The sequence below is a fragment of the Aythya marila genome, assembly GCF_965140915.1.
Source record: "Aythya marila genome assembly, chromosome: 10".
NCBI lineage: Eukaryota > Metazoa > Chordata > Aves > Anseriformes > Anatidae > Aythya > Aythya marila.
The window spans coordinates 7,509,031-7,535,965 of NC_139051.1; the positions used below are offsets into that span (position 1 = coordinate 7,509,031).

Below are 26,935 nucleotides of genomic sequence, written 5' to 3' on the forward strand. Positions count from 1 at the left end.
AGTGTTTTTTGGTCCACGCTGAAAACAGCACCATAATTGTCTGCCCTCCCTCTTAGAGAGCACCAGTGATCTTATTAATGCCTTCTTGGAGGAATGGGCTTAGAGGGCCATCACCAAGTTTGTATTAAAAAGTCTATTTGCCAGGTGGGTTTCCCTAAGCCTTTTAGAGGTGGATTGACAGTACTTGTATGTATAGGGTGAAGAAGTGATGAAGGTTTGGGCACTTCCTGTCCTTATTTTGTGGACCCCAAACCGAGATGGAGATCTTTTCCCTTGAAGGCTATTTAAAGCCAAGCGTTGTGAGGCTGCGTGCAGGGAGCCCTGGGTACCGAGCTCTGAGGCTTCGCTCTCCAGGGAGATTTGGAGATGTGCAAATTCAAAGGGTGCCAAAACCAGTTGCTTTGAGCTTCAGTGAGGAAGTATTTGGTGGTATGCACGCTATGGTGCAGACAGCTTCCCAGACACTACTTCACATGGCTTGTGCAGGGTATTTTTCCACCGCCGATGCTCTCGGTGGCTGTGCTTGGCTTCCAGCCATCCTCTTGTTTAAGGCCCAGGGACCAAGGCAGGCAGCAGAGGCCGGGCACAACCCGTACAGGGGATGTGCTGCACTGCAGCCATCCTTGTTGGGGACAGGGCCATGTGTCCCCACCGTGCTGGGGAGGTGATGCTGGGACCGCAGGCAGCTGCTGCCCCTCTCCCTCTTTTTCTCCCCAGGGCTTGGTGCTGACGCTACGTCAGACACCTGCCCGGAGAGCTCGTGGGTCAATATCCAGTTAGAGCAGATCCATGCATCTGGCCTGCCTCGTTGTGCTCTAATTGCCTCCTGCCTGCCTCCTATCTGCATCCAGTGAGCAAGCAGCAGCGCTAGTTAATTACTCTTCTGGGCTGAGTGCGGGCTTGCAGTCCGTTCTGTCAATACTAATTGTTTTATAGAAATATGAAGTACCACTTTCCCTTCCCTCCGAGGACTTTGGAGATGTAATGTGGGCTTTAATGATAGCATTTGCCCTTCTGGCCGGTGTGAGCAGGAAAAAGTGATCTCCTGTTAGAGCGGGCACTTCGGGTCATCTTCTGGAGAGTCGCGAGTGCTCTGCTCTGCTTCTGCGCCCCTCCAGTCCAGCTCTTTCCTTTTCCTTCTTTCCAGCCTCTGGTTTAATAAATACGTTGCACAAAAGAGTAAGTAAGCGAAGGTGATGTATGTGGGCATCTCCTGGCAGTTCACACAGCAGCACGTAAGGATATCACATAAGGAAAGTCCCCTTTTGATGCATGAAAATTGTCAGCCCCTGGCCTCCAAAAGCTTCTCTGCTTGCTTGAGCCCGCCACAGTGGTTGCTTGTAAGATGGGTGTCTGCTGGAGATGTCCCGTTGTGGGGGAATTTATAATTTTGCCTGGATTTGTTGTTCTGGAATAAACGCCAGATAAAACCACATTTGTTTATAATTGAAGGTAAATTAAAACACACCCTGAGTGTGCTCAGGCTGAGGTTATACGGAGCGTTTGCTGTGAGCAATGTTTTGGGCCTGTGTTGTGGTTCTCGTTGCCTCACTGGAGGTTTTGCTGCTAGCTCTGGCCCTTAGCAGCCGTACGCAGAGCAGGATGGGCTCCCGGGTGAATACCTGAGATCTGCGAGGCGCTGTTGTTGAAGCATTAAAGCAGGGAAGGTGCTGGTACCCAGCTGGGGAAGGTGCTGCCGCTGGGATGCTGTAGCCCTGACTCTGCTTCGCTCACCCCCAGCTTCCCGCAGAAGCCTCAGAAAGGGGACACGGGTGGGCACGGGGTGCCCAAGCCCCCTGGTGGGGATGGGGCAAGGCACTGGGGAGCGGGGACTGGCTGAGACCCGCATCCTGGTGGCATAGGGTGGATGAGGGATGTCCCAGTGCCTCCCTGCCCGGCAGCTCAGGCACACGTCCTCGATGCCAGCCATGCGCTGGGAGGCAGCGCGGCTTTTCTCTGCAGGAGAGGTCTTTGCATCTCATGGGATTTACAAACCACTTATTCCAGCGTGGTCTGAGCTCTTCCTTCATCCCATGAAAATACAGGGGGGCTGTAGCTTTTTAGACTTGATCCTTACCCTCCTTACATTACCCGTTCTGAGGGCTGGATGGTTTTGGCTGCTTAGCGACCCGAGATGTGCTGTTTGCTTGGAGTTGTTGTACCAGGGCTTCCCGTCCCAGCCAAGCCCTCGCTGACTCCCGTGCTATTTTTCTCTGTGAGCGTTCAGCGGGGTGATGTACTGCTGCTGTCACCTGCAGAAGATCCTGTTCCCTGACCTTAAAATGCATCCCAGCTTCAAACCTGCTCGCTCAGGGACTCGGAGAAGCCTGTGCTCGTGTCCTTTCCATCGTGTCACCCGGCCTCGTTGCAGGCTGCATGTAAATTGGTCGCTGGAAACAGTTTTCTGATCTCAGCCGCAAATCTGATTATGGTTACATTAGGGAATGGAAGCACGAGGAGCCAGGTCATCGCTTTAAATTTTAGCGTTAAAGGTCAAGTTCCGCTGATTTTTAATCCTTTGACAGCAGCAGCAGCGGCCTCCCATCTCGTGCTCCAGCGTGCATCTCCAAGAAGCAGGCAGGAGCTGGCGGATCCAACATCGGCAAGGCTGGGTTTTACCTCTGGGATTTTTTGGGGGAAAAAAACGAGGAAGAGCAGCCTCAGCCCTCGTGTGGGGCAGTGCAGATCCATGCCGTGGGGCTGGGCTCCCCCTGCACTGTGCGTGCGCCACTGGTGAGATGTGCAGCAAGGAGCTGGCATCACAGCCATCCCCCGTGTTCCTCAATCTTGGCACCAGCTGCGGATCCCGCTGTCAGTATTTTGGGGCTATTTCCTTCAGCTCCTTATTAAAATGCATGTGTTTTTCCTCATTTAAAATGATCATCTGTATCAAAAAGCTAATGATCACAATACCTGGCTTACTTTTCCCCAACAAAGATGACAGCAGTGATATAAATCATTATGTTGCTGATTGTAAAATTGCTACCTTCAGGCACGTCTTTATTTTAGGGTTGGATTTTTTGGCTGCCACAATTTACGAGAGAGAGACAGTTGGAAATTTTCTCCTTTTAATAAGTAGTTTTCATAGCTCTCAAGTTTCTTTATCAAGTCAAGCTGCTTTGGCTGCCAGGCTGGAAAGAGCAGAAGATTAAAGTGCTTTTTATTTTTTGAAGATGCGCAGCTGTGCCTGTAAGAATATCGTGGCTTTCCTGAGGTAAGATCAAGTCACAAAGATTTCCTGGTGGGCTTTTGCCATCGCTCGGCTCCTGTGGTCCTTGCTGCAGCAGACAATGTGTCTTGTCCTCGGGACTCTCTGCTTGGCTGTTGCAAGGCACGGGCACCTTCCTGCAGTGCTGCCTGGCTCTGGGGACCCTCCTGGCACCGAGGTGCAGAGCTCCAGAGGTGCTGGCACAGGTAGGGCCCAGCTGAAGGTTCAGAGCTACCAGGATTTTCATTTCCAGTTTTCAGAATGAAATCCCCGTGGGATTATAATGTAGCATCACGTGAAAAAGCACGAAGGATTGATGTTTTTTTTCCCTTTCACCTATGTGGGGAGACATAAATGCCTGTCTAGGAAAATGGGCAGCTGCAGGGAGTATCCGAAATGCCACCATCTGCACACCTCCCAGCCGTCCGAGCTCTGCGCCCGGTGAATGACGCCAGCAGGCTCTATCAAGGGTATGGCTTGTATTTAATTCGGCGCTACAATCCCTTTAATCTAGGATTATATCCAGTTGTTTTCTTCATGCGGGATGCAGGCTGTCAGATAAAAGCAAAAGCAGCTGGGAGGAGAAAAATGTCTTTGAACAGCGGCTGAAAAACCTCGAGCATCTGCAGATGCATTTGGCAGAGGCACGAACCCGTCTCGCAGAAATGTCCGGGCAGGTGCATGGGGGCTGCCCGGACCCTCCAGCTCTGACGGATGAAGACCCCGGGAAGGCAACGGGTTGCAGATGAAATGGTAATTGCTTTCCCCTCGCTGAATGAAATCTTCTCTGAGGCGATTACGCAGATTAAAGCTTCCCACTGAAATGTACCAGAATAAATGCAGTCTGTGCCTCTCGCGGGGACTGCTGCAGCGCAGCGCCTGGCTGCAGCCTGGCCTGGGCAGGAGGAGTGGTGCTGGCTGCACGCTGTGGCTGACCTCGTGATACCAGGCAATGTCACGACATTGTAACCGGGCTAGAGGTTTGCATTCCCATGTCACAAGACTGGGAATGCAAAATAGTTTAGTACTGGATGGTGTTTTCCCATGTGCTGGGCTTTTTGAAAGCAGGAGCTCACCCTGGCACTGGCTTCTTGCCCACCCAAGGAGCGTGCTGGCAGGGCAGCCCCTTGCAAGCCAGTGAAGGCATCAGCTCGCTTGGAGCAGGAACTCTGCTCAGGCACGTGGAGAAAGAAGCAGTTTTGAAGCTGAGAGCGTGGCCTGAGCTGCCCTGATGTGGCTGGCCTGGGGTCCAGAGTAGGAGCCCTGTGAAAGTAAGGCTGGAGGGACCCACAGGTGCCTGATCATCAGCCTCCTGCTCAGCACGGGACTGGGGGGCACCCAGGTCACTCCTGGCTTCTTCACTCTCATGGACATCTTTAATTTCTTGTTGTGGACACGAAGAATACATTATCCTCTTCTTTGCAGCAGATCTCCCTGTTCTTGGAGGACTTCTGTGGGTGTTCTCAGCCCCCCCATCTTCTGCAGCTTCCCAGTCCTTGCCAGTGTCCACATTTCTCGTACTGCTCCTGCTCCCCATCCCAGAGCCCCTTCCCTGCCCTGGGGCGGGCAGTGGCCCCTCTGCCTGCTCCCCTGTCTACCCATCTATCTGATGCTTCTGCTTTTTTCTTTTTTCCCCCCTTATGACACAGTGCAGCTGCGTTTGGTTGCATTCAGCTTGTGTCCCCCCCTCCTGACAGCTGCGTAACGCTGTGCAAATGACTTAATGCACCCCCAGCTCCGAGTGAGGAGTTAAACCATTACCCTCACTAACAGGGAGTCTGCGCCAATCCGATAATTGCTACTGGATGCCACTCTGGCTGAGGTACGAGGGAGAATTCGCCATGCCTACACGAAGTCATTTTCCTCGTTTATCACAGCGTGATTTAACGACCTGGTGCTGTTAATGGGGTCTGATTGGGGTGTGGGCTCTGTAATTCCACACACCGCGTGTGCGTGGCAGCCGCATAACACACATAAAAATCTCCGAAGTGCAGAAGTCATACGTGTGAGAGTCACACAGAGCCTTTTCCACTCTAATTAGCTCCTTTCTAGGAGGAGAGGGAGAGTGGAGAAAAAAAAAAAAAAGGCAGTAAAAAAGGCAGCCGGGTTAAGTGTGTAGTAAAAGGTAGCGTGCGGTGGGCGAGGACGGTGCTTGCAGGGGGGCTGCGTGATGCTGGGCTCCCACAGCCTGTCATGGGAAATTACCTGAGCTACAAACACCCTGGGGCATGTGCTGGTGGGGTGTTGTGGTTGGGGAGGGGGTTGCTTTTTGGTCAGGGAAGCTAAAATAGGATAGTAAAATCAAACGGCTCCAAGGCAACAAGCCCCAGAGCTGGCCTAGGAGGAGGCAGGGGTGTTGGAAAGGGAGGGAGCTGCAGGGAGCATTCGGTGGTGCTTTGCCTCATGCAGGTGGTCTCAGCACTGTCTCCTAGTACCAAATGAATTAGGATTGAGAAAGTTTTTCTGGCCCAGGGCTCCTGAGATTGATGAGAGCTTTCTGCTTTGTCTGAGCCGCCGGCAGCAGAGACAGAGCTGGATGCAGTCAGCTCCGCCGGCTGCTGAAGTGATGCGCTGCTGTTACACCTATTTTTCCCCCAGTCTGAATTTCGAAGGCACAGGTAGCAGGATGAAACTATCTGCTGCTGTCGGATGAGAAATGAGTGCTGGGGGTGGTGAGGAGATGCTCGCCGTGGGCAGGGACCTGCTGCAGGACCTGGTATTTGGCTGCAAATTGCATGGACCAAGGACGTGCCAGTGACTCGCCTCATGTGCTACGCCTGATGAACAGCCCCTGCAGGCTCAATGCCTGCTTGCTGAACTTTTTTGAAGAAAATAACTGAGGCTGTAGGACCCGTGGGCACAGAGGGAATTCCTCAGGCATCACGCCGAGGTTTTCCTGCCAGGGGTCTCGCTGTCACGTCATGCTCACGGTGCTGCTGTCATGTTCTGCTATTTCCAGTCTCAGGAAGAGCCCATCAAATTGAAGAGCGAGGTAGGGGTCGATCCTTGTTCTGCAGGCACCAAGAATAAGGGAAGGAAAGTGTTATTGCTGTTGGGTTGTTGCGCCTTGCTCTCACTCACTCCTCTCAGTCCTCTCACTCACTCCTCTGGGTTGCTCAAGATAAACGTCTTTATTCTCTCGGGTGTTTTCTGCATGGATCTGTTAGCTGTCAGATGCCTTTGCCACGTTGCAGGCTGTCTTGCTGATGGCACATAGTTGGTTTGCTTTTATTTTCCTGATGCCATCTTCAGTTTCTTTGGTTCCCAGGTGTATCTGGATGAGTTGAGATCAGTTTTGCTCATTAAAATCACATTTCTGCGAAAGCTCTTAGAAATCAATCACAATGCTTAATGAAGTAGTGCATGGCTTGAAAAGAAACGGTCGTAGTGTAGGAGGGGAAATGAGAAATTCTCTCTGCCCCCTAAATTTCGGAGGAGCTTAGGCACGCCCCCGAAGATGGCATGGAGGAGAGAGGTGAAACGGCGAGGTTTAGGAGCCGGTGGATTTCCCTCTCCTGCGCGTGTCAAGCCAGGCGCTGGGGGCTGGTAGGGAACAACTCGGAGGTGGAACAAAAGTTCTGCACCAGTTTGTCCTTCCCCTGTCAGCGTGGGCAGGATGCTTGCCCACTCACCTCACCATCTTGTGCCGTTCCCTGAGCTTTGGGGCTGAGCAGCAAAGCGGGGCTGCCCTCGGCGGAAGAGGCACGGCCCCGTCGTGCTGCTCCGTGCCCAAACAGCTTGGCTGCGGCCACGCTGGGTCCTCTCCCAGCTGCCAGGGGAGCCTGGCACTGCCACCCGAGCTGGCCGAGGAGGCATTTGTCTTGGAGACAGCCGTCAATCAGCGCCGCCTCCTCCCGCAGCGCCTGTGTGGGTCCCTCCTGCAATATGGCACAGGGGAGGCGATGCTGGCACCGCAGCGCTCAGCGCCTGCAGCCGGGCTCCCAGCTCGTCCGGGAAGGGCACTCTCAGGTGAACGGCCCTGCTCTCAGCTCAGTCATCTGAGCAGCGTTTAAAATTAGTGTTTTCCCTCCCAGCTTCCACAGGTAACAGTTATCTCTAATTGTTTGGCGTGGGCTGAGGCTTCTATGAGGAGTGCTCAAGCACAGAGTGAGGTGAGGTGAGCTGAGCTCTGCTGGGAACCACGCACACAACATGGGATCTGTTCTGCTGGCGGTGGGGTCACAGCACACACGGTGCTATCCAGGAGCTGCCACCGTGCTCAGGGACCTGCTGCCTGCCCCAGCCTGCTTCCAAGGCACAGCCCGTCCTTGTGCTCGCTGGGAGGAGGAAAGTGAGAGAGCAGCAGTTGGATGCACTGTGTTCGTTTTTTAGGCTCTGTTTTCCCCCTTTGTCATGATTTTCACTCTTATGGTTTCCAACACCTCTTGCAGGGAACCTGGGAACAGAAGGGCAGCTCGAGGATGGAGAACGCCGTAGGCAAACCCTAGCACAGCTGCCTTTCGTGAAGAATAATCCGATTTTGTTTTTTTTTTCCTCCTTCTCCATGCCCACGTGTTTTCTGCTCCTACCATCACTCCTCTGAAATTATATGCTTCAAACCCGCAGCAGCTCTGTTGCTTTTTGTGGGGGTTTCAGCTCGTACTCTGGCAATACAGACACGCTCCCTACCAGATGTAACGACGGGCACTTCTTCCTCCAGCCCCGTAGGGCTGTGCTGCGTCAGCTCCGCGTGCAGCCCGCAACGAGGTGCTAGCAGGGGACAGTAACTTCCCAGGAGAGGGGACTGGAGCTCAAAGCCCTTAGAAATACCTCACCTCAAGCCCAAAGAAGAAAAAAGAGTCTCGTTTTCAGGTGGCCCTCCTTTTACTCCACAGTAGAGGAATCCTTAAAACAGCTTTTGTTGCGTTGGCTGAAAGTCTTTAGTGCCTAGCTGTGTTTTTGTAAAGGATCTTTATGAACAACTGCTAGGCTGAAAATTGCCATACTTAAGGTATTTAATGAATAATAATAATGCCAAACTTGCATTATGCTGGGTTTGTTGGAAAAGCTGGGGTTTTCCACCTAGTATCTCACCTGTGGCCAGAAAAGGTGAGATACTTTTCTCTGAAAAGGCACTGCACGCCACCAAAGTCACCCCAAAAGGCTCTCTTTGTGGTTTTTGACTTCCAGCTTACCAGGATTGTTTGTTTCCAGGCTGAGCTGTGGATGGGGGAGGCTGATTGCACCGGACCAGGTTAGGATGCGTTTACTCATGTAGGTCTTTGTGCCATGGGGCAAACGTGAAGTATTTTTGCAGCTGGGTCTTGCCACATGAGGCTGGATTTCTGGTTCTGGGTCATAGAAAGCAGTGCTGAGGGGTGTTACTTAGCTCTGATTGAGCTGGGCAGGAGGTGAAAGGCAAAAAGAAGCCAGCTAGAAGCACCAAAGGAAGAGGGATGCTCACTTGGGGAGCTGTGACGTCCCTCTTGTCCTTGCCAGATTCCCCCAGGGGTGGTTCAAGCAGGGTTCAGACCCTTGCTGCAAAGCCAGTCGGGCAGCAAATGGCCCTTCTCTTATCTTAAAGACCATTACTGAGCTCCATGGCTGATTGCATGCAGGCAGCTAATTGCCCTCTTTGCAAGCACCCCAGATGAGCTGCACGCACGCTTGGTGTGCGCCGCAGTGCCATTTGCCATAGCCACCTTTGTTTCATTCTTATTTACAGCACAAAACCGAGGAGCAGCCACTGCTTCCTCCAGCCTCCCATCTTGGGTGAGCATGCTCTGAGCCTGGAAACCTGGGAACTTGTTTGGCTCTTGCCCTGTCTCTGGAAAGAGTCACAAAACTTGTTCCTTTCACTTCCCAGCCTCCTCTTCTAAACTGTGCCAAAGACCTGGGCTTGGTAAAATTGGATAATTTTAACAGTGCCTTTCCTTAAAGTAAATAATTATAATAATAAATCTTCCCTGTGGAAGTGATTACTATTGCAAATAATGGATCCTGATGTCTTTGGAGGCGCAGACATTTGCTCAGCTGTTTGGGTACACAGCAGCAGCCGTGCAAACGTGCGTTCCCGTGCCCCATGGCTCTGCACAGTGATGGGGACGTGAAGTTGAAGTGCTCTGTTTTCGAGCAGCAGCTTGCTGCCTCAGAGCAAACTACCTTTTACCAAACTTTTTTTCTTCCAGCTCCAAACAACATGCCCTTGTAAAGACTGAGATTACTCACTTTAGCAGGAAATGTGAGGAGGAGGAGGAGGTACGCTCCAGTTTCACACCTTTTCTCTTTTTTCATCTAGAAACAAGTTCTGTTCTGGCTTGAGTGATTGACTGAACCTTTTTCAAGTGTTGTCTGAAGGAGACAAGTTTTCTTTTGCTGGATCGGAGATGTTGTTTGGCTCGTAGATTTTCATAAAACCGGGGATGTTTTCTTTCTTTGTGTTTGCTTCCAGGAAATCACAGCACATGCACGGAATAAGGGAGAATTTCAAGCACAACAAGTTGTACTTAGCCGGAGCCCTAGCGTGTAGTAGGTTAGTTCTCTTGATGATGTGCTTTGAAAACTGGCTGCCTTTGGGAAAGAAGCCGTGGGCTTCCCCTTCCACCCTCTGTCCCAGGCTGCTGTAGGTGGCAGCGCTCTGATTTGGGGCTTGACAGTTTCCCCACCTCTCCGTGGGAGCGCAGGCAGCTCTTGGCACTTCAGCCTTGTGTGCCTGGAAGCTTCTCGCCGTTTCTTGCCTTATTGTTCAGTCGTATCAAAGGTATCTCCTCCCCTGCTAGCTGTGCTGGGCTGCAAACGGCACTTCCACAGAGGCAGGAACACGCCAGGAGCCCTTCAGCTTCCATTCATTTGTCCGTCCCTTCTGCTCGGCAAGAAGTGGGTTTAAAATAGCTTGTGACACGGAGGAGTCAGAGCCTAATGATGAAAACGGTACGAAAATAACTCCACTGATGGTGGATGGACATTTTTTTTAAGGGGCAAGACTGTGTTTTTTGTTTGCAGATCTGAAGTGCCGGGAGGAGATCTTTAGCTCACGTTGTTTAACGTTTTCAAGTCAGCATGAGCTGCTGTATCCATGAACCGGGAAGGATGAGCAGCTTCTGCGGTGCGTGAGGTCTGCCTGGAGTGGGAACATTGAGGTGAAAATAGTTCCAATAGTGATCTGAAAGCGTCTCTCTAAAAGTAGCTGCCTTTTCTTCTCGGATAGCCATACCTAGTCTGCGAGAGGCTTTCAGTCTTCTCCTGCGTGTAGCCACTTCTGCAGGAAAGTGAAGTGCTGCTGTGTGCCCCTTTCACAAGCGGGAGACGCACAAAAGGCGCAGTTGAGCTGTTGGAGAGCAAGGATCCACCTGAGTCCTGGGATGCTGCTCGCTCTGAGGGACCTGCCAGCACAGACCAGGCTGTGTTCCCACTCCATCCTTCCCCCCGTTTTTGGGAAGCTGCTAATTTCTGGGTTTTGAGCTGTCCTGGATCTGGTGGTGGCCTTCAGTCCAAACAGCGGTTGTACCAAACCTCGCCTAGTCACTGAGGCAGTCCAAGAAGTGAGGTGCTCAGGTGGTAGGGGTTACTGATCTCCTGCACACTGTGCTGTCCATATAACACTGCCCAGATGGGGGAAGAGGTGGCCCTGTGTCAGTTACCCATCAGGAGGGGTTGGCAGCGTGTCCCCGGGCAAAGGGACTCCAGCCACGTTCATCTGCTGAGTAAAACCATTGACTTTTACACAATTCTTCTCACTGGGCACCTGGGCATCATTTGTGAGTACCTTTGTAGAGCTCGTAGGTTATTTTGCACAAAACTCTTTAAAATAAATACAGGATCTATCTATTGAAAGATGAAATGCCTTTCTCAGCGCATCAGTGCTAGGATTGTGCGACCACCGGGCAATGAAGTGCAGCATCCATCCAAACTGCCTTTTTTCCCTTTCTTTGTCAATAAGGCTGTAAAGCATCCACGTCCTGCAAGCTGTCCTCAGAGTATTCAGAAAGAAGTATAAATTCTGGCAGCTCTGTAGCTCAGCCTGTCCTGGATTTTTCCAAGGGATGCAGCACGGGTGGCTGAGGGGAGGTGACCGTGATGTTCTCCAGCTCCACACCATCCCCATTCGCCGTGCAGCACACCGTGGTCTGTAGGCATAAAATGCAATGCACTGTCCCAGGAGCTGTGTTGTGTCAGCACTCATAAGCTGTGGAAGACAAAGTGCTGCTCTACATCCAGAGAAAAAAGAGCAGGAGTGAAAACATTACTTGGCAAGGCTGCCTGGAAGGCTCCAGAGGAGAGCGAAGATCTTCCTTCCCTTCCTGGTCTAAGGTGTTTTGTTTTGCTGAGGTCTCGGGGCAGCAGTGGGCTGTGCCTGCCACACTGTGCTGTAGGAGTACAAGGGCAGACTGAGTCAGCTCTGCCTTTGTGGAGAGCTCCTGCACCAGGCAAAGCAAGCAGGGCTTGCCCGGCACCTCTGCCCAGGGTCCTTGCTGGTAGGAGTTTCCAGAGGATGCTGCATAAACATCCCTTAAACTTGGGGTTAACCAGAGAGAATGGGGCTTGGGAGGGAGCGAGGAAGGACTTGGGGCAGAAGAGGGGAGGAGAGAACCTGGCTGCAGTGCCCAGCGTGGAAGAGACCTCACGGGAATGAAAGGATTTGTCTTCTGCCTTTAGGTCACCCAGCGGGACCAGCGTGGGGACCCTTTGCACTTCTCTCCACCCATCCCAGATAGCCTCCGTGCTCTTTGCCTCCTGGCTTTATTTGCCAACTGTATTTCTGTTATTTTTCCTGATTTATTAACAGGGCAGCTGCATTTTTACCACGAGCAGGATGAAGCCAGGCTTTCTGCTGAGGCCTGGGAGAGGATCCAGGTTCTCCGTGCTCTGGATGGCTCCAGCTCAGGGTTGCTTGCACACCGGGGGCAGAGGAGGCACCAGCACAGTAGGCCAGAGGGGGAGGCAGCAGGAGAAGGAGACTTGGAGGCAAAAGCTCCTGAAGCTGCCAGAGCTGCTTTTCCCAATGAGCCTTAATGGAAAAGGGAGCCCTTAGGGGGTCGTTTCAGGGTTTGCTGTGAGTGTTGGATGGGCACACCTGATGGAAACAGAGGTAGGAGCTGAAGCAGGCGGCGGCAAGGGGCTGCAGGCATCTTCTGGCCTGCCTGCATCCAGCCTTCCCTGTGGCAGCAGGCTGCAGATGGAAGGCGTAGCTTGGAAATAGCAGGGAGAAGGTCAGCGGGGCAAGCCCCAAATCCCAGCTTTGCTTTCCCCTTACAGCATGGCACATCGCTGTGCTTCAGGAAGCAGGAGCAGCCGTAACAATGTTTTGATGTCATTCATACGGGTCTGAGGAGCATGCCTAGCTGGCACGGTGAATCACAGAAAAGAAATGGCTTTGAGAGAAGGAAAAAGTGTCCACACGTTTCAAAGAGCTGCTCAGAGCCTGTGCTTTATCTCCTCTGATAAGCCTTTGTAAGCCCTGGCTGTCCCGTGCAGGGGGGGCACTGCTGTGGGCAGTGTGATGGAAAGGGGACAGGGGCCGTGCGCTGCTGCCCCTGGGAGCTCTGTCTGCAGCTGGCCCAGTGAAAGGAATGGGTCTCCTGCCTGCCCCCTGCTTCCCCAGCAATACCTCTTGCAAAAAAGAATGTTCCAGCAGGGGCAGAAATCAGTTAACTCTTTTTGCCTGTTCTGAAATGCTGCTGGAGTTTGCCCGCCATAGGAGGCGGTGAGAGGTTCAGGGCGAGGATGAAAGGAGGCGCTGCGCTAGGGCAGCGGCTGGGTGGGCGCTCTGTGGGGCAGCTGCTGGATTTTCTCATGTTGCTGAAGTGGATGTTTATGGTTGGGCTGGGAAGTAATTTTTATATTGCTGGGCTGCCTAAGTAAGGGGTTGCTCCAGTCCCTGGCTGGTGTATCCGTCTGGAGGGATGGAGAGGGGGCAGGCAGGCTGGATGGACCTAGGGAGGGTTCCTGGGGCAGGAGGGGGCACAAGCACATGGCAGCCTCCCGGGGTCCTGCCTGCTCCTCTGCCTCTGAGGCTGTGACGATGAGGGACGCAGCAGCTGGGTGAGCCCTGTCTGCTCTGGAGACCAAGGGCTGCCCACTTGTGGCTTGCTGAGAGGCCGAAGTGGTCTCCTGGGATGCTCCTAGAGGCATATCAGAGCAATCGGAGCAGGCGCTTGAAAATGCCCCTGCAGAGGAATGTTTGGGGCTGTTCGATGCAATGAGTGGCATCGCGTGGGTGCCAAGGGGAGCAGACTGATGCAGTTCCCTCCCGTAGCGCCTCAGCCCCATCTCCAGGCATTCATCTCAGAGAAGGGAAAGGGCCCAGAGAAGTGAGTGGCTGACACCTGGGGACGGTGCTGCAGAGCCCCTCTGCACCACGGTGTTGGGGAGCCGATAAATCAAGCAACCGTGAGCAGGGAATTTTACAGCCAGCCAGGCTGCTCCACACAGCCTGCAAGGGAAGAGGACGTGCCAGCCTGGCATCCCTGGGAAGACGGATTGTGGCTGTCAGGAGGCAAAGCACAACGAGCTCTCTGGTAACAAATATTAAACTTCTCTGAAACAACGGGAAAATACATTGCTGGGCAGCTGGGAAAAGTTCCCCGAGACCGCCAGTTAATGCTGCTCAATTATGGAGCCAGCAGAAAGCCGGCGACGTTCAGCAGCGTGCAGAGCAGCCACGGCTGCCCAGGAGGGTTTGCAATTAAGGAGACAAATGTTGGGGATGTGAGTCACCCCCCTGGGGTCCCCTCTCCCATCAGAGGGGGAGCAGCAGCAGTGCCAGGAGAACGTGCTGTGGTTTCCTGCTGCAGAGCAGCCCGCTGGGGTTGTTCCTGCCTTGTCGTGCCCATTGCTGAGCCCCTGGGTGCCTTTTGGGGTGCTGGTGGGATTCGGAGTTGACTGTGCAGAGCTTGGCAATGTTGTAAAGCACCTACAGCTCAGAGTGATGCTTCTCCTCGTCACTGTGCGAGCAGAAATCATTTAGGGAATGTGATGCTCCAGATAGCGAACTAATTATAAAGGGATCAGAACTGGAGTGACAATACAGCGTGTGGAAAGGGCCCTCTGAGGAGGAACGGGGCACAGAAACAAGGCTCAGACGCTGCTCTCCTGGGCTGTGTGGATGTGCTGGCACCATCGGTGCAGGGCAGGTGGGGAGGCTGGAGGCAACGTGTCGGGGGAGGCGCTTGGAGACTTAGTGGCATGAGTAAATGTGATAAAAGAGTGGTGGCAGATGTGTTCTTGAGCATCTTCCTGCTGCTCGGCCAGGTTAAGTGGTTGGTCTGACCCCTTCAGGGGGTGCTGTGAGAAGGACAGGGCTGCCCCCAGATGGTTTCCCCCCAACACATTCCTGCCCTGCCTGGAGCTCATGCCATGGCCGGTTTTCTGACTGCGGAAACAGCGATGCTGAGGGATGCTCATTCAAAAGCTTGCTTTAGCTCTTTCCTAAATTACCTGGTGCTGAGGAATAATAAAATATTTATTGGATGTTACAAAACCAAACCCGGAACAACAGCACACTGAGCAGCTAACTATGCCTCCTTGCAGTGGTACCCAAACAGCAGGCGGCCTAAGGAGAAAGAGTTTTCTGCTGCTCGTGGTCGTGTGCTGCAAGCTGATCTCTCCGAGACAAAAGGCAGAGATGCTTCCAGAGGGAATTACCTGCAGGCTTCAGTTGAGCTGCTTCTCGCGAGGCGCGGGTGATGCCTGCAGGGCTCCCAGGCTGTAAAACCCAGCGGGTAAATGCAGGAACACCCAGGTCCGCAGGGGCTGGTTCAGGTCCTCGGGGTGATTTGGACTGGCCAGATCTCACCTCACTGACACTAGCGAGGAGCTGTGTTGTGTGGTGTGATGCTTACCCTAGCCGGTGTTGAAGCCAGCAGTGTGTTGTGGTGAGCTGTGGTTCCTTGCTGTGCAGCAGGGGCTGTGGCACACTCGTTTCAGAGGCACTTGTACAAAGCCATCATCGAGTTCATCAGGTGGGTGCCTAGCTCACGGCGTACAGTTCTGCTGGATTTTTATGAAGCCTTATCAAACTCTCCTTTACATCAGCTTTCAAGGCGTGCTGCCTGCGGTTCTTGGATGCTTTATACTGTTTATCATGCAGAGCCTGGCAAGACAACTGTCCCGTGAGTGCAAGTCACTGTTTCTGTGCACATGCAGATTTGAGAATCCACTTTAAAAAACTGAAAATCTGTAGAGCTTGTCGTAGTGCAGAGGCTGTTCAAAGCGCAAAGGCGTGCAACTCTCAGACTGATTCACACCCATCCTTGACACAGTGTGAGGTTCAAACCCCAAATCCAGGTGTAATGTGTTACGGTGTGTTGTAGGCCTTTGGTGAGCTGTACCGCTGTGTGCTCAGACAGCAAAGCCTTTTGGGGAGGGTGTGCATTCGCAGGGCATGTTGTCATGTGCAACTTCCTTGTCAGGGAACTTTTCTGTTGCAAACAGCTCCTCTTTGCAACGCTTGTGCTCCCACGGTGTAGGCGAAGGAGGCTGGAGACAACGCGTGGTGCTGAATGCCAGCTGTTCGCTGGCTGGAACAGCTCTGGAGAAGGTGCCCTGGCTCCCTGCGTTCAGGTTTGTGCTCAGCTCTGAGGCAGATGGAGTACGTGCAAAAATAACACGGAGAAAGCAAGCTGCTGCTCGGCGCTTGTCCTGAGGAGGCTGGTGTGCCATTTGCTGAGGTCTGCACCAAGCAAATTCAAGAAGTTGTCTCTGTGATTTGCTTAAAACCACAGCAGGGACGTGGCATGTGCCAGATTTGTTCCACCCCGTGTCTGAGGTCACCAGGTTGTGCTGGGCACACGGTGTCTCTTTCTTTAAAGTCAGACCAAGACAGTCAGAAACATTTGGGTGCTCCGATCATCTGGTCTCTGATGAGCTCTTCCCAAGAACGGATGCTGTTACAGGGAACATCTTAGCCGAGCGTTTTCATAAAAGCCCTGCATTTACCTGCTGATGCCAGAGCTCCATGGGTGCCCCGCCGGATAGCAGCGCCAGGAGTTCATCATCACTGGCTCAACTCGTTGCATTTTTAATATGCACGTGTGTGGCTGGCAACCTAAGTACTCGTGTGCTTCAGACAGATAAAGGCTGTGAGATCCTGTACTGCATAACCACGCTGCAGCAGTAACCTGGGGGAGTTCGCTTGGGTCCGAGTCAATCTATGCAAGCAGGGCATCCTGCAATTGCTGTCGTGCAGAAATGACTGCTATTTCTTCTTCGGTGGCTGTCGCAGACTGTAAATGTGTGGGGAAAGCAGTGAGGGCTGGAAAAGAGAGGGAGGGTGATCAGAATAAATCTCTGCTGGCCACTACAGTGCTCCTGCTTACTGCTGGCTCTGTCTCTCCCGGGTGAAGGCACCTGGGTTTGTATTTGTTTCAGCTGCAGGGAGGCTCTGCCCCCGCACACGTTGAGGCTACAACCAAGCAGCATTTGACCTCTTGGCTCAGGTGGTGCAGGTGGCTGTGATGTTGTCTTGCTGTTCTTCAATGAAGATGTCGTTCTGTTGCTTTCTGCTATTTGCAGGCATGGTATGGAAGGTAGCCAGGTGAGAAGGGCTTTGTGCTGGCGCCTTCGTGGTCTTACTGGATCTGTGGAAGCTGTTGGCTTCTGGTATATGGATTTCTAACTGGTCATTGGCCTCTAATAGCAAGAATTAAAATAATAAAGAATTAAAAGCACTTAAGCCTCAAGGTGAGTGTTCAAGGGACGTGCCCTTGTAAGTCTGCAGATGGGTTGGTGGCACAGCTTGTGCCTGAAGGCCCTGCTCGAGGGCTTTGAGGTGTGGTGCTGGGGCTGTGCCAGAGCCTCCAGCCGCGGAGCAGCTCCCCCAGCAGCAGATGCATGGTCCAAGCAGGTGGCACTGGCTTGTGGCACCTCCGGAGGGCTGTTCAAGGGTTTCCACCAACTCTTGCACAGGGAATCTGCCAGCCCACGCAGGAGGGTTGGGGGAGCGTAGGCAGAAAGTTGAATGTGGAACACGTCAGACAGGGCTCATTTTCCTGCAGGTCTTACCCCCATCCACTCCTGTGCTGACTTTCTGCAACAGAAAGTGCTGCAGAAACTAAATTTAGCATGAAAGCAATTTAATTCTGGCTGGAATTGACTTTCTCACTAAGATCCCTAACAGTGACGGGACACAGATCGATACACGAGTACTGTTTCAGAGTCTGGCGGGGATGGACGTCCGAGGGTCCTGTTAGCCATGGACCATTCCATGCTGCACGCAAGGTGTGCTCAGAGAGGCTTTTCTTTGCCACGGATGTGGAAAATATCTGCCTAGAGCTTGGGATGAGGAGGAGGCAAATGACACTGATAGAGAAAAACCCGGTGATTCATTTCCCCACCCCCGGGAGTTGATGTGCGAGATGAGTATTGGGAGCTTCTAGGAATTTCAAGAAGCATCATTTGTTTTGAAGGTACCCATTCAATACTGAGGAAGGAGCAGAAAGTATTGCTGCTGCATATTATTATGGAAACTGAACACGCAAGGTCTTGTGGAGGTTGTCCTGAGAAATAACCTGGAAAAAAATAATAAAAATGTCATGCACATCGTCAAAAAATCTCTTGTGAAAAGCCTTAGCTCAGGAAATCTTTGGTGTTAGTACAGCTTCCCTTGTGCCTCAATACACTGACTTCAATGTTACCTGCACTTTTCCTATTTTTCTCAGTTTCTTACGGCCTCTTTTCTTTCATCGTTCCTGCTTGACATTCACAAGGGTTGCTAATGCAATATCGTCAATACATTTAATTAACATTCTGATTTTCTCCTCTTCCAGATAATTAAATGCTTAATAAAAACAGACCTAACTCCTTCCCACAGGTATCTCCCACTTGATCACTACATTGTTTATGGCTTGTCTTATTGCTGGCCCGATTTTCTTTTCAATTCCATCAGCTCAGATGGATTTGGAGCCTGTTTTACATCTGACGCCGTGTGTATTGCTCAAGAGCTCATGGTGTCTATCGTGCTCCTGGCAATACCACAAAGGGTTTTAGGTGCCTGACATGGCAGGTATGCTCTTATATACAAAAACTAAATCCTGCCAGCCTTAAAGCCGGAGGCTTTTGGCAGTGCTTTTCTGCAGGGCTTGTTGCAGACCGTGACCAAGACCGAGGTGGGTTGGTTTAGAGGGAGGATGCTTGCCCAAGCCCTAGTGCTGCTGAGCCTCGTTGCGTGTGTCAGACCCTATTTAGTCCAGGTGCTTCCTAGGCTGCTGTTTTGTGGGTAGGAATGACCCTTAATACCAGCTCCTACAGGGCAGCAAAGGCTGTTCCGTGTTTTCTGCAGCAGAGCATACTGAGTCTTGCTTTATGTCACTTTGATGAACACCTCTCCATAAGTGCCAGGATAAACTAATCCCAGATTATCGCATCAAATTGCCATTGCTCACTAACCCTCCTCAGCGTGGGGTTGCAGAATTAATTATCAGCATGCGTGGTGTTCGTTGCCACGGTCCCTAAATGCCCCGCATGGCGCATCGTCTCGATCTAGTGCTATTTATCGGTGCGTTTGCCAAGTGGTCCCTCTCCTGCTTTTCATCACTAGTGGTGTTTACCAGGCTTCATTATGCTCTAGTCATTTAGAGCTCTGTAGTTTTTAATACTTTATTCAAAGCCATTTGGACAATTAAAGCCATTATTATTTTTTTTTCTTTCATTTTAATGGGCTTGTTTCTTTTGCTGGCATACAAGTGAGGAAAAAAACTCTCCTTTTACCCTTTTCTACACCTTTTGGTCATTAGTAAATAATTGTTCTGACTTTAGCTGTGCTCTTTTTCCTTTCAGTTTGAAGTTGTCACATATACATCTTGTTTGGTTCCTTCTCTTTTGTCTAAGTTAATTCTTATTGTCAAGCCTGAAGTAGCCATGTAGTAAAGCTGATGCAACTACAGCTAAATCCCTGCAGCCCTTCAGCACGAGCGTTAGCTGCATCTCAAGAGGTTGTGCTGGGAGTGCTGGTACATGGCTTACATACCTGCTGTGGCTTTGTGTGCAACAAACTGAAAAAGCTTTTTTTTTTTTTTTTCCTTTTTTTTTTTTTTTTTTTTACTGTATCTGTTTTTAAACCAGCAGATAAATTGGCAAAATAATAGCATGTTATCTTATAAGGCTGAAAAAAAACCTCTGTAAACCTTCTGTTGGTGTCGTTGTGCCAAAATTAGAACTGTCTTGTGAGTTGTACCAGCTGCGTGCTGGACAGAAACTGTTCTGAGCAGCAAAGACACAGTAAAGAAAGTCCTCGCTTGGATGAGGAGAGCAGGTTTGCCCTTGAATTGGCACTAAATGGCATTAAATTCTTTCACCGTTGGTTTTGAATGGGGTTTCCTACATGAGAAGCCAGTAGAAATGGGCAAACAAAAAAAAAAAACAAGAGTAAAGGCCAAGACCCCAGAGTGCTGATGAGTGCTGTCTTTTGCAGCCAAATCACAGGGCTTCCAGGTCAGAGATTAAACCTCATCTCCTGAAAGAGGAGGAGATGGTAACTGGGGAAAATACTGCAGTGAAATATTTACGCTTTTCCAAGCACACACACAGTGGTCTGCTTTTGACTTCAGAGTACTGAAGTAGTAACTTGCATGCATTTTGTGGTGGCAGAGTTGTTTAGAAATGATGTTCGGGATGATTTTGGTGCTCATGATTCTTAAATGAACAGGATGAAGAGTACACAGGTTTATGGACACGTGGGTGACTCTTCACTATTGCTGCTGTCCTCAAAGGAGAGCAAAAATGCGCATCATAAGCATGCTGATAAGATATTGGTGAAGAACTCATTTGTTCTTTCCTCATACATAATCCTTTCTTGACTAATTTTGTCCTTTTGGCATGTTTTGCAGATAAGTAAGCAGCAGCTCCAGACAATCAAAGATCGTTTCCAGGCCTTTCTCAACGGAGAAACCCAGATTGTGGCAGATGAAGCCTTTATAAATGCTGTCCAGAGCTACTATGAGGTAAGGAGAGATGATTTCACTATGCATGTGAATCACTGGTCTCACCTCTACCCACAGACTGGGTCAAATGTTGAACTGATGGTTTCTTTGTCAACAAAGCACAAACAAAAGGCAAGCACAAGGCTTCTCCTGTTTGATGTCTGATACATCACAAGGTTTGTAAGGATGAGCATTTGGAGATGCGTCATCCATAAGGCAACAGTGGCAACCCCATTCTCTGTGTTGTAGCTTGTCATAGCTTGACTATGGAGAAGATCGCCCTTTTAAGCTGAAAAATACCTTCCTGATGTTTTAAACAGCCTACTTAAAAACAGGAAAGATAGCGCAATATGAAATAAATGTCGTGTGCTCTCTATGAAAAACACCAATTAAAAATGGGCAGCATATTCAGTTCTTGCTGAAGTCTTCGTGTTGTGTCTAATAGATTTTGAGATCTTCAGCAAAAGTCTTTTCTTTTCGTTAAGTCTTTGCATGCACGTACAAGTGCTCTAAAGCAAAGGGGGAGAAACAGGGATGTACATCTACAAAAACTAGATGGCACTAAGTAATGTGAAACATCCTTCATAATTGTGGAAAAGAATAATTATGTCTGTCTTTCTTTTCTCACCTCTTTGTATGCAGCCCTTAATGCTGCCTTTCAGATCTTTTCTCAGAAGGAAAGAGCTTCTGTTTTTGAAGGAAATCAGTGCTTGTAATTTGTATGAGAAGCACTGCTTATTTATTTATTTTTTTGCTAGCCTTTCTGCAAAACATTTTTCTTTCTCCCTAGAGCTATTCTGTCATAAAAGGTGAAGATTTTGAATTGTCTACATAAAATATTTCCGTGGAAGTGGGATCTAAGAGAGAGCCAAAATCAGATACTGAAACTGAAGAGAATTTTAACTCTAAAACAACAACAAAAAATGGTAACAGCTGCTTCTGTGTTAGGAAAGCACAAATTATCCCTGGATTAACTCTATTAAACTGGCCTAATAGTTACTGCTCCATCATTCTCTGTACAGGAAGGAAGCTGCGAGTAATTTACATCTCTTATCAGAAAAGAAATTGCCAAGGGATCATCATTTTATCACGGCTTCGCTGAGCAGATGCTCTTAGAGAAAGTTTTCAAGATGGCGTGAGCTGCACTTTAGGATATAAGAGCAGCATAATCTGTTTAGATAAGGTTATTGGGCAGGAAAATGAAACTGCTTAAAAACAGACAAAATACGTTCCATCTCCCTGGTGGCCCTGGCTAAAAGCATGTCCTGACCAGCTCCAGAAGTCCTATGCTATGTAATTACATCAAGTAATCAAACTTAAAAAGAACAGCTGATCAGAACTAGATGTCTGCAAACTGTCCCTTTTCAGCTCAACAGGACACTTCACTGGCATTGTCCTACTTAATGCAGGCCACAGAAAACATGATGCATCGCTCTGTCCCCTAGTGCAACTTTTACTTCTTTTTAACTCTCGGTTTCCTTTCATTTACAACAGTTTACTTCCAGCTTGCGTGCAGTTGTAGCATGGCTGCGTATGTCTTCCTCAGCACCAGAGCTCTGTGCAAGTACCTGTCCCTTGGACAGACGCTATCTAGAAATCTGCATTTAGGTACAGACTTATAAAGCTGCATGATGAGCCTCGGGCTTGGAAAATACCAGAACTTGGTTTTGGTTTTGTTTTTTTCTCAGCTGAAACTGAACATCTCTGTTCAGGATATCAGTGCAGGATAGGATCTCTTCTCTTCAAATATTGCCTAGGGAATTATTTTCTTTTTGTTGGAGAAAGAAAGAGGTAAAGATGACCTGCTAGGTCAGGGATGTGTTTGAAGCTCTTGCCCTGAACATGTTTGCATGGCTATGTTCCCCAGTTAAGTCTCCTATGAAGGGGTAAACATAGGATTGTTGGTCTTAAACAAGTTCCCAGAAAGCATCTGATAACACGGAGTGCCATGTTGCTGAGTGGTGTAAAAATCTACCATGTCCTTAGGTCATCCTTGAACTCTTTAATTATTAAGAGCCGACAGATCCACCCCTGTGCTGGCACAGCTTCTTCCAGCCAGCCGCATTCATCAGTTCTCAGCATCATTAATAAAACAGCGCTTCTTGCTAGGCATTGATTGCTCTTCTCTGTTCAGGGCCTGGGAGAGGAGAGCCAACACAATATCCCCCTGTCCCTCTCTCATCCTTTGGCTCTCCGTTGTTCCCGTGGGATCACCTGCTCTGCAGGGCCCTTTTATGTCTCGACCCTTCTGCTGCTCTCACAGCAGAAAGAGCACCTCCACCGCATGCCTTCTCCCTCCCTCCTGCTGTCAGCATCCTGTGCCTGGCAGGCAGTTCCCTCTGCACAGCCTCCCCAGGGAGCCTGCAGCTGCCCTGACCCATCCTGTGCTGCTTCAGCAGCGCTGGGATGGATTTGGCCTCCTCCACCTGTGGCCGTGCCACATGCTGTGTGCCTTGTGATGATCTGAGTTGTCTTGATGTTCACCTGCAGCGTGCAGAGACCGGGCAGTTCATCCCTGTCCTTCTGGGGGTTTGTTGGTGCTCTTCCAGTGCTGATTGCCTGGATTGGAAGGACCAGGGAATGAGAGAAGCTTTGGGCACATTATTTAACTGAAGGTAACATTGACACTAGACTAATTAATTTATTCCTCTCATCTTGTAACAGCCGGGCAGTCTGCAAAGATCTCCTCCAGTTGAGTTGTTAAATAGAAGTCTGGTCCTTATGTCAGAGGTCTCTCCAGTGCCTGACACTGTGGATCAATGCGATGCTGTTAGCTTGAGTAGGCTGACGGGGCTCCCTGTGACAGGGCAGCATTTGGCCAGGTGGATGTTGTTATACGGTAACTTTCTTATTAAAACATTTGCTAGAACAAAATATAATCCTGCTTTCCCAAAGGGCATTTATGTATCTGGCAAAGTGTGACCATAACGTTGTGCGAAGTCTTAATTGCATCACAGCGTGTCCATTTTAGCAGACACAAAGCAGAAGCTTCACCTGATTTCATTAGGCTTCCCAAAGTGCGGAGGAAGCCTCTGTCAGCCTGGCAACATCTGGTTGCTGAGTGGGAAAGCGCCCTGGCGATGAGGTAGTGCTTTTCCCAGCAGCGAAACCCAATTTTTGCTGCTTCTGGAGTGAGGAGGGGGATTTATTTTTTTAAGCGACACCATTTCAAGTCACCCCTTTTGTCGCAGGTCTTCTTGAAAAGCGACCGCGTGGCGAGGATGGTGCAGAGCGGCGGGTGCTCGGCGAACGACTCCCGAGAGGTCTTCAAGAAGCACATCGAGAAGAGGGTGCGCAGCCTGCCCGAAATTGACGGCCTCAGCAAGGAGACGGTGCTCAGCTCCTGGATGGCCAAGTTCGACGCCATTTACCGTGGCGAGGAGGATCCCCGCAAGCAGCAGGCCAGGATGACGGCGAGCGCGGCCTCCGAGCTCATCCTCAGCAAGGAGCAGCTCTACGAGATGTTCCAGAACATTCTGGGGATCAAGAAGTTCGAGCATCAGCTGCTCTACAACGCTTGTCAGGTAAGGGCCTCCCCTAGGCTGGGTGGGCATGGAAGGGGGCTGCCTGAGGCAGCTGCTGCTGGAAAATACTGCTGTTACAGACTAGGAACCCTGGGCCTGACCAGGTGGTTTTTGAGGAAACTTCCCCAGGGTCCGTGAAGGAGAAGAGGGTTTGGGTTCACAGAGGGATTTTTGTGCACTGTCAATTCTGTTCTGGCTACCCAAGCAAGCTTCCTTCTCTTGTGTTTTTCTCTTGGTTGGCTGCTTCAGGTTCTCTGTAGCTATTTCAGTCAGTCTTTAGGAAGTTTTCTTTCCTGAAATCCCATAGAGTTGTTGAGATGGGTTTGAGGCCCAGATGCCCTGAGAGTGAAAGTCTTACGCTAACTTGCTTATTTAGGGGAGAGGGGAAGCAGAGAGGGCCTGCGGGCCGGCACCTCAGTTCCCATGGTTGTCACTTCTCAAAGCAGAGAGCATCCCAAACCTCCACCGCCTCAGGTCTGCTCTGTTTGCAGAGCTCCCAGACTGATGAAAACCTCTCCCATTCCTTTCTTCGTTTGCCCCAGTGAGGCCCAGTTCCCCAGGGGCACTGGGCTGTGGCACCTTGCAATGCCCGCAGCTCTGGCCATGACCCAAATCTCAGTCCCCTGCTCTCAGTTATAAATATCACAGGCGGGATAAAGGATGCCGGAGGCATGGGGAGCGTGAGGTAATGCTGGAGAAAGTCTTCTGAGGAGGAGCAGACTTCAGTCTCTTCCCCTGAATTAAGGGGTACAGCTTCTTTTTGGAATTAATACATTTGAGACCAATTCTGTTTTCCTTCTGTCTAGACATTCCCAATTTGTTTTTTTCAAGAGATACAGAATTATTTTGGATTTGTTTTTTATCCTGTAAAGAGCTTCATTATCTTGTGTTTGTTCTTCTTCATGGCAGTCCTTTATGGCAGAGTGGGGAGAGGATAATAAACGTCCCTGACTAAGGCATCTTCGTGGCAAAGGCGGCAGCGAGAACTGCATCAGTCCTCATAAATCCTGTTTACAAACCAGATTTCGTGCCTCCATCCCATGATGGAGGACTTCTTTAAAACCCAAAGCGTCGATCGAGGGCTGAGTCAGTTCTGCAGTTGTTGTTTCCTTTTACCTGACAGCCACCCGAGGCCTCGCTCTCTCATCCTCCCTTGACCTATGCTCAGCTAAGGAACTCGGGCGGTTTTGTGTGAGCCCGTGTGATCCTACCCTCTCGCTTTATGGTTCCCAGGGATGCAGAAACCAGTGTTTAATCATTGCTGCGCTGCTCTGTAGGTGATCTCTGCTTATGAAAGCCTTTCTGGCTGCCACCCTGAACCCAGTGGCAATTTGTACTGGCTGCTCCCCACAGGTTGCCCTGTTACATCAAGCAACACGTTCCCTGCCGTAGGTCCTGGTTGTACTCTGGTAGCAAAGGATTTAATTCTGGGGCTTTTCTAATGCTCAGAGGCAGCAAACCTGTAATTTAAGCTTCTGGAGAGTTACATAATTTCTGTTGGGAGTGAGTATTAGCATGGAAGTCGCTCTGTTTTCAATATCTAGCTAGCAGGATTAGCTATGCAGAAGGGGAAGCTCTTTGCACGAGGCAGGGCTCAGCACACCTCCCCCTCGCTCTCCATCAGGCTGCAGGGGAGACAGTGCCAGCGGATGGAGGAGGAGTTTTTTGGGAGGAGGCATTTTTTGGGATGGGGGCCCCATGGCCTTGCTCCCCTCACATGGCTCAGACCTCATCCTGTTCTCTATGTGCATCACCAGGGAGAAAAGTCCTTCAAAACCTCACGCGGAGCCTTTTTGGAGGCCAGGCTGCTTTGCACAGCTGTTGAGCCTGGGGAGGACTGGGGCTTTGGTGAAATAAAAGCGAATGCAGGAGCAGTGAGCACCCAGGGAAACTGCACACTGTGCCATGGGGACCCTTATTTCAGTGCTACTTGTGGCTATGTCGTCTGGGCCAACTATACCCATCCAGGGAAGATCCTCGTGTTGTAAGGTCCCCTTCCTCCTGATAACGCCACTGTGCTCTGCTATTCAGCTAAGCTGGTGCTAAAAAGCTGATGATATCTGTGTGTCTGGCTTTGCATCCAGCAAAATCTGCAGCCTGCTGTTACCTGCAGCAGGTCCCCACGATGCTCATCCCTTGCTGTGAGCACAAGGACCTCTGAGATCTGCAGCCACAGCCTTAGGAGAGCACCAGCAGCTGCTCTGTGCTTTGGTCAGGAGCAGAGGAATGGGTCCAGGTTTTGCACTGTGTGTGCTGTGGCTGTGTCAGGACTGGGAATTGCTTCTGCATGGCTCCCTTCCAGTTTCTCTCCGTCTCCCCACCAGCTTTGAATTTTCATAAATTTTCATTTGCCTTATCTGTGTGACAAGCACTCTTTTGTAAGCACCTCTGCCAGCCCGTCAGCCTGTCCTGCAAAACAGCAGCGAGCTCCCTTTCCAGGTGGGTTTGCAAACACCTCTCAGCCTGAGCGTACAGCGGTGCTTGCAGCACAGAGCCCACACTTTGCCCACAGCACCTGAAAACGGCATCGATTTCCAGCGTGATGTTCTGCTTCAGCCCGTCTGTGTTCGTTTGCTACCCCGTGAAGACACGCTGACACGGGCTGGGTACAACTGTTGGGCTAATGAGTGAAATTACTGTGGTCTGACTCTTGTCTCATCAGAGTTAATTAGAAGTACAACTTGAATCCTTATCTCAATAACTTGACTGATGCTTCCGTCACCTGTTCCCGAAGAACAAAATATGCCGTATATTCTGTTTGTGGATAAGCTGTAAGTTAAAGGAAGACATTGGCTGGTGTTTCCCTGGACATGCTGGCATTATAAGGTCCCCAGCCATGCAGCACACTGCGCACACGTTGGGATGGATGCATTTGCTTTCCTCCCTTGAGCAGGGCTCTGGTAGCTCCCGGCAGCCGCAGGCTTTGCACCCAGGCTGAGCAAGCTTTGCAAACGAATCTGGGAGCAATAATGAACTTTCCCACAGTGGTTCAGTGCAGTGAAAGCTGTGCTTCTTTTTGACCTCTGCTTGCCTGCTGTCTACGGGAAGAATTAGGAGAGGGCGTGTTTCCCCTGACAGGCTGTCTGAGCGCTGCTGCTTGTCACAGGCGTTGGCGCGGCGCTGTGAGTGCAGTTTATCAATCCCAGGCCTGGAAAGCAAAGCACATCATCCTCGTGTTGCTCTGGCTATCTGGGAGCAGAGGGGCCACAGCCAGAGCCCCTCGCTGTTGGCTTTGAGGCTCAGCCAAACCCCTGCTCTGTGCCGTTATCCCGCTGACGGGTGCTGCCTTTGGGGCCGTGCAGTCCTGCTCCCAGGCAGGGTGAGCCCCAGCGCGCAGCATCCAGCAG

At 50.7% G+C, this 26,935-nt stretch overlaps 1 protein-coding gene across 10 annotated transcripts in view; it reads left to right on the forward strand.

Moving 5' to 3' along the window:
- Window positions 1–26,935, forward strand: part of CADPS (calcium dependent secretion activator) — a gene marked incomplete at its 5' end in the record, with an annotated part of 195,724 nt that overhangs the window by 13,585 nt on the left and 155,204 nt on the right. For all 10 annotated transcript variants that reach the window (XM_082768147.1, XM_082768149.1, XM_082768152.1 and 7 more), the window contains 2 exons: window positions 19,972–20,085; window positions 23,256–23,588. In XM_082768147.1, coding sequence (XP_082624273.1) covers window positions 19,972–20,085; window positions 23,256–23,588 — 447 coding nt within the window. The remainder of the gene's footprint in view (window positions 1–19,971; window positions 20,086–23,255; window positions 23,589–26,935) is intronic.